Source organism: Pithys albifrons, chromosome 13 (genome assembly GCF_047495875.1).
Source record: "Pithys albifrons albifrons isolate INPA30051 chromosome 13, PitAlb_v1, whole genome shotgun sequence".
NCBI lineage: Eukaryota > Metazoa > Chordata > Aves > Passeriformes > Thamnophilidae > Pithys > Pithys albifrons.
The window spans coordinates 12,893,472-12,900,616 of NC_092470.1; the positions used below are offsets into that span (position 1 = coordinate 12,893,472).

At 43.5% G+C, this 7,145-nt stretch overlaps 1 protein-coding gene across 1 annotated transcript; it reads left to right on the top strand.

Moving 5' to 3' along the window:
- Positions 1-472: 472 nt before the first annotated feature.
- On the top strand, positions 473-4,354 carry STARD5 (StAR related lipid transfer domain containing 5). Its single transcript, XM_071568159.1, has 6 exons — positions 473-596; positions 667-716; positions 807-939; positions 2,259-2,376; positions 3,359-3,452; positions 3,998-4,354. The coding sequence occupies exons 1-6, from the start codon at positions 507-509 to the stop codon at positions 4,143-4,145; spliced, it is 633 nt and encodes a 210-aa protein (XP_071424260.1). The 5' UTR covers positions 473-506; the 3' UTR covers positions 4,146-4,354.
- Positions 4,355-7,145: the final 2,791 nt, after the last annotated feature.

Genomic DNA, 7,145 nt, shown 5'->3' on the forward strand with positions numbered 1-7,145 from the left:
GCCAGCCTTCTAGATTAAATCCTAGATCCCCTATTAATGTCCTGATGGGATTCAGCCCAGCTCAATAACCTCCTCAGAGGAAAACTTTTAACCCACGGCCTTTAAAAAACTTGCTTCATTACCCCTAATCGAATTCTATACCGTTTTCCACACAACACTGCAATTTTACACTCTCTTTGTGTGCCCAAGATTTTTAACACACGCACAAACACCCCCATTCCCATGTCCCTGGGATGGAATCAATCTCCAGGGAAGGGCAGGGCCCCGTCCCCGGTCCCAGAGCCGTTCCCGGAGCACCGGGGCTCGTTTCTCCGCAGGCCGCGTGGGCGGCCCCGCCATCCCCGGCTGTTCCCCGCTGCTCCCGAGGATCCCCTGCTGCCCAGCCCGACCCGGCCCGGTCCCGCCGTGCCTGGGGCGCTGCCGCTCAGGTGAGAGGGCGGCGCCGCCATCGGCCCAGGGGCGGTGCGGGCGCTCAAAGGCGGCGGAGCAGCCCCGCCCTCCCCGCCATGGACCGCGAGCAGCGCGCCGAGGCGGCGGCCGAGCAGCTGCGGCTGTACCAGCGGGACCCGAGCGGATGGAGGGGCTGCCGGAGCACGGTGGGTGAGCGGGGCCGGGCGCGGGGCTGGCCCGGCTCGGCTCGGGCACTGAACGCTTCCCGTCCCGCAGGGCGAGGTCGCGGTGTCCTGGAGACCCTCGGCGGAGTTCGCCGGTAACCTGTGAGTACGGCTCGGCCCGGGGTGTGCGGGATGCTGCCCGCGGGGCCGGGCAGGGCAGGCACGGTGTGGTTTCGTTTGGTCCCGCCGCAGGTACAGGGGAGAGGGGATCCTGCCCGGCAGCCCTCGGAATGTCTGGGAATGCATCAAGCCCGTGGCCGGCGGGCTCAGGACCAAGTGGGACCAAAACGTGAAGGAGTTCGAGGTCATCGAAGCCCTCACCGATGTAAGTTCCTGAAAAACTGTTCTGGTGAGGGTAATGCAGAGTGTGTGTTCGGCAGCGTTGGGCTCTGCACAGGCCTTCCTGTTGTGCCTCTGGAGACAGCCGGTATTTTGTGCAGAGAGGCAGAGAGGTCTTAGGAAGTTATCCAGTGTCTCTGGACTGGGTCAGGCTGACAATACTGGAATAAGAAACCGTTTTTGCCTTTAATTTTTGTTTGTTTTTTTTTCTTTTCCGTAAATTGTATGTACTCTATCAACATATATATATATATAAACAATAGCATACGAATATAAACATATATCTATAAAGACCGGCTTATTTTTCTGAAAGGAGCTACTGATACATTCTTGGCCTAATATTGCATACTTAAAATATGCAAATGTATGACTGCATTGCTGTTAATGCTGCAAATTGAGCAAAGCATGGTTACTTTTAGTAAGCTGTCTGTGAGGGAGGAAGAGGTTTAGAGAATACATAGACTTAGCTAAGCAGCGAAGCGTTTGTGTCACCAGTCCTTAATTTAGGCCCCATCTCACACCATGGCAGCACACGATGCTCTGCACTGCATGTCACTCTCTGCCTTTGGCTGGCCTTGTGCAACTTTGACATTAAAAGGGAGGTGCTGCACTTGGAGCATGACACATGAACAGGGCAGAAGCTTCTGCTACTGTAATTATACAGTCTAGTTCCTTTTTTTTTTCCCCTGGAGCATGTCAGAAACTTAATTAAAAGGTATTGGATTTAGATCCCCAAATGTGAAGTGTATGTAGGTGCTTGGAGGCAGCCAGATGCAAACTCAACCGGTCCCAGAAATGTTTGTGGAAGACCTGTGAAGTTTATTTTCCTTGTGGGAATCTTAGAGGAGTGCTGCAACCTGCCACTGGAAATTCATAGGCTTGCCAGCACATAATAGTGTGGTAGAAACGTCTGTTTTGGGGAGCCTGTCACCACAGGGTTATCAAGTTGTATCTTGTGTATATGACACAAAGAAGTTGTCTGTGCTGCCTTCCTGGGAACGAGAAGGATCTTACCTGTCCTATGAGCATAGATGTGCCAGATTTGCCTTTCAGCATCCCTTGTGGTATCTGTCCTTAATCAGCCTGGAAGCAATACATCACTCTTTTTTTTTCCATTAAACTCTCCTTCATTGATGCAGGATAGTGCCTTTTGTCTGTGCTGATTTACATTTTCTTCAGCAAAGGGTGTAGTAGAACTCCTGGATGGAGCTTAGAAATTGTAACTGAGAGAGTTCCAAAAAGTACAGGTACTTTCTGATGTACTTCTGAAAGCATCCACTTACATAACTGTTTTTTGACTTCCAGACTATCTCTGTATGCAGAACCACAACCCCTTCAGCTTTCATGAGGATTATTTCACCAAGAGAATTTGTGGATGTGGTAGCAATGAAGCAATATGAAGATGGGACGATGCTGTCTGCTGGTAAGGGTTTGTGTTCCCAATGGGCTCATGTCATGTTAGAGGATAACCAGCAGCTACCAGAAACAAATATAACAACTAAGTAACATACTGTTCAGTGGTTGTTGACCTGATACTGGTCAGAAGATAAAATAGAAATTGTCTCTCCACATTGTTGTTCTGAGTGTATATGAATCATCTTAGCACTGAGATAATGATGATGCTGTTGACTAATTTCTTCCCTTGATATGCTTTTGAGGTTGAGTAAGTATTAAATTTACTATTAAGTTCTGGGGTATTTTTTGGGTGTTTTTGTTGTGTTAAGAGTTTGCAAAACTTTGTAAAAGAAGTCCTGTTTAGGCTAAACCCATTTTAACATTTTCTGCACTGTTCATAGGTTTGATGAAGCTATTGAATAAATGTACCACTCCTGTATATGGAAATGATTGTTTTTAGGAAAAAAAAAGTCCTGATTTTTAAGGGACTACCACTGTATGGAAGGATATTTCTTTGGTTTTTTTCACTTTCACCCTGTTGTTTAACTGTTCCAAGTCATTGCTTTTATTGTCTCAATGTTCAGATGTCCCATTTGCCCATCCTGTTCAGGAATGCCTTGCTAGGAATTATATACTTGCCAGAGTGTACCTTCTCGGCATCCAAGGAGTCTATCCATGTGATGTGGTTTTATTGGAAGTAACTTCAGTGGCCCCACAGCATGGGTTGAATGAAACTTTCTCAAAGTGTCTTGATGCTTCCTTCAGAACTCAGTAACAATTACCTCAAGATTCAACCCTTCTTTGATTTCTCCATTCTGAGACCAGAGTGGTTCCTTTTAATGGTCTTTCCTGACCAGTTGTATGGCTCAGCCCCACACTCAGAGTTATATTGCTGTTCTTTTAAAATACATCTTAAATGGTGAGTTGGTTTCCTGGCTAGTGTTCCAACTGCCAAGCACTCTCCCATCTTCTGTAAGAATAACACTTTCCTTCAATGCTTTTTCCTACAGCCACCAATGTGGAACACCCACTATGTCCTCCCCGACCAGATTTTGTGAGAGGTTTTAATTACCCCTGTGGTTGTATCTGTATACCTGTTCCAGGGTAAGACGTGATCTGTTTGACTGTTTTGAGTTCTAAAGCTCTTCTTATCCGTGGTGTGGTATGTTTGTGTGTATTTGTGTGTGTTTATGTGGCCATATGTGACCTGTAGCCTCTTGGCATTGGCATGTTTCTGTTTTCCTGGTAACCATTATGACTGAGTGCTCTTTTTGTTCTCATTTTTGTGCAATGAATTAGTCCCTCCTCATTTTCTAGAGGGAAGTCTCTAATGTTATAGGAACTGTCATCATGGTAATATTCTCACTGACCTCTTAAGCAGAAATTCAGGAAAACACACAAGTATGGTCTTAATTTTTGGGAAATGAGTATCTGGTTGCTTAATATGTTACCATAATTTATAAACAGTAACCTGTAGCTAATTGGGGCCTAGTTAGACTGTAATTTGATAGCTACATTCACTTAAATTTGACTGTTTCTTTAAAAAAAAGGTTCTTAGAAATATTTCTTTCAATGCATGTAAGTGTCGCTGAGAAGTTCTTAATGTTCTTAAGCTGCTGGTTGTAAAATCACTTGCATTGTCTTTGCAGGGAGCCAGACAGGACTCAGCTCCTCACTTTCTTTCAGACGGATCTCGGTGGTTACCTTCCCCAGACAGTGGTGGATTCCTTTTTTCCATCTAGCATATCTGGATTTTACACTAACCTGACCAAAGCTGTTAAGACATTAAAAGCATGACAAGACGAGTTGCTGACATCACCAGCTGAGGGAAGTTAAAAAACATGGCAGCTTGAGGGTAAAAGTACGAAGCTGGCTGACCTCAGGACTTTTCAGTCAGCAAAGATACTTAAGAAAAGTGACATGAAGCAACTGAGTAAAATAAATTTTTAAAACAACATTTTCTGCCTGTCTCCATGCAGAACAATAAATTCTTTTCTAATATGAAATTCTTCATTTTGATATTTAAAAAGTATCCCACCAGAGGCTTGAAGAATCCTGGAGGCAGCATTGGTGGCTGTCTGCAGGAGGAGATGCATATGCTGGATCTGTTCTTGGCTACACTTTGTCAATGTCTGTAAAGGAGAGTGTTGCTAAAACCCACTTAGCACTGCAGGTCACCTCTGTTTGGTCTCTGAAACTCTGTAGACTCCTGTGGAACAGTGTTTTTTCTCCAAAAGAAGAACTTGTAGAGCTGCTAAGATGCTTCAGTGGGTCTAAGCTAGGAAATGGTAAAAGTCAGAACAAATTGGATTGTGTGGAGGGTTCCACTTGTTTGTTCCAGCAGATGTCAGTACTGATTGTAAGTATGCCTTAAGTGCTCTTTTCTAAGTCGGGGTCCAGCAGTACAAATCAATTCACAGGTCTGTGGGCTGGCAGATAAGACTCTCTTCCTTTCCCCTCTTTCTACCAAACCCAGTGATTTCTAGTGTCACGAAGCAAAGTGAACTGACATTGTGGCAATAAATAAAGAGGATTAAGCACTTTACTTGCTGTTTTATAAACTGCACTTGAAATGACTCTTTTGAACGTACTTGAATGTTTTTTGGTCTCCTGCGGTGAAAGACTTTAACGGGTAAATAATGTTTTCTGTAGCTTTGTCTTGACAGCCATAAGGACATTGCTTTTCTCTAGGACTGGTTTGCCTCACAGCATTCTCTTGGGAAATCAGCACCTGATCTTATGTGCAGTACTGTGTTCATCCTTAGGAAATACCTGTGGTGCTGGTTGCTGCAGGAATGTCAGACATTAGTATGGATTTTTATGTATAATTACAAAAACAAAAATAATTTCTGAATTAGGAATTCAAATGCAGGTTGTGATTTTAATGCTGTAACTCCATTATTTAACAAGGTTAACACACTCTGCTTTCTGTCTCTGTACTTTATTATAGGGCATGGACCTGCACACAAAGCTTCCTATGGTAAATCTTACTCTATGGAATAGTTTTTCAAGAAAACAGTTTTTAGTCTAGTCTTCTTTGTATACAAAGATGTAAAAACTTGTGTGAGTGTGGTGAAATAAATATGCTTTCTGCTACATCTTACTCTTTTTCCTGCATCATCCTTTAAAATGGTTCTTCATGCACCTGCTTTGCCATCAAGGACATGTAAGAGCTGCTTAGACCTCCAGCATGTCTCTGAATTTAAGTCAACAAGAGAGGGAAAAGCCTTCCCTGCCATTTACAGTGTGCACTTTCTGGGGAAGAGATGTTTTGGTTAGTGCAGTCACCCTTCACAGATTCTGTGCTGTTGATTGGTCCTTATTTCCAATTGCTGCTTTCTATGCTTAGGAAGAGTGTGAAGTTCACTGAGAAGAGATTTTGGCCTTGATACTATGGAGGCTATTTATATGTATTTTTCTAAATGTATTGAAGTTGTGCATGAATTGCAATATTTTGGCAAGTCTTTCCAGGGTTATAATGAATTCATTTAGCAAAAATTCAAGGAGTAGAGCTGAGGTCACCACTCATTTCTGCAAGTTAACCTTTTGCAGACAATGCAGCCCCGTATTAGCTATTTGTAATTTTTTTTTTCATTGCTCTGAGCAGTAAAGGTGGTAGGTGAGCCTCTTCACTGGAATAATATAAGGATACCTTTTATGAGTTCACAACTTCTATCCAGAAGGAAATAAGAGCCCTTAACGTTCAGCCTTCTGCCCAGCCCAACTGGAGTTGGAACTGTCTTGGCAAAGCGTTTCATGTAGGTACCAGTTTAAAAAGGTACAAAAATATTAATATTTTTCTCTTATTTTGGTTGCTACTCAATTAATAAATTTTTTGTTTGGAGTTAAGAAATTGGTTTTTGGAAACGCTGAGTTGGTTAAGGGTTTGGAAATGTGGGTGTAGATGGCTTGTCAAGAATGTTCTTTCAAGGATGAACATACAGTTGACCTGTGAGGAAAGGCCAGAGCTAATTACATGCCTGGATTCAATTAATACCTTCTGCTGCCTATCTTACTTCCCTGTCAGCTGCTGTTTCTCTGGCTTTATGTTAAGTGCATGGAAAGTAGCTTTTGAGCTCCTTAATTTCTTCCTGCTGAAAGAAATCTAGTAACTGAAGAAGGGTACAGAAAATTCCCAACTCTTGGAAGGTGAACAGCCAAGGACAATAACCAGTGCTGCCATCTGGCTTTCAGCTGGCGAGTCACTGCTCCCATCCTGCCATTACATCTCTCCCTTCAGTGAAGCAGGTCAGAGATCAGCTGGGTACAAGAGACCGTCTTGCCATAGATACATGTGCTGCTGCTGGTAGAATTCCATACAGTGCATATAGGAAGCACTGCCAAAATGCTAATATCAGCATTTGAAGCATGGACTTGTCTCCAAATTCAGTGTTTCCGGAATAAACATTTCAATTCAGAAGTACTTGTATTCCCACGTACTGTCACTGATACTTTCCCTTCGAGAATTAATAGAGACATTAGAAATAAAAGCAAAACAAGTGTGGTTAGAAGGTAAGATTTGGTTCTAAATGGCCTTGTTTTTCTCCTGCTGTAGTCCTCTCAGAGCTCTGGCCAGAGGAAAGTTAGGAAAACCTCCACTATATTACCCTGAACCTCATGCCTCATCCTTGGAATACTGTGAGAACTTCCAGCCCCATGTGTGCCTGCTGAAGTTGAGATGGCTCTATTAACTCCTAGTTGAAAGTTACCGTGACAGGTTTTGTCTGTCTTGGATGTTCTGAACAGAAAAGCTGTGGTTTTCCAGGGAATATTGTTTTGACACACAAAGCTGCATCC

What these genes read in the sequence shown, in the direction of transcription:
- STARD5 (XM_071568159.1), top strand. Translation starts at nt 507, where the DNA reads ATGGACCGCGAGCAGCGCGCCGAGGCGGCGGCCGAGCAGCTGCGGCTG. An exon ending in GGAGGGGCTGCCGGAGCACG is followed by an intron (nt 597 to 666) that starts GTGGGTGAGCGG and finishes CCCGTCCCGCAG; the next exon opens with GGCGAGGTCGCGGTGTCCTG. An exon ending in TGGGACGATGCTGTCTGCTG is followed by an intron (nt 2,377 to 3,358) that starts GTAAGGGTTTGT and finishes TTTTTCCTACAG; the next exon opens with CCACCAATGTGGAACACCCA.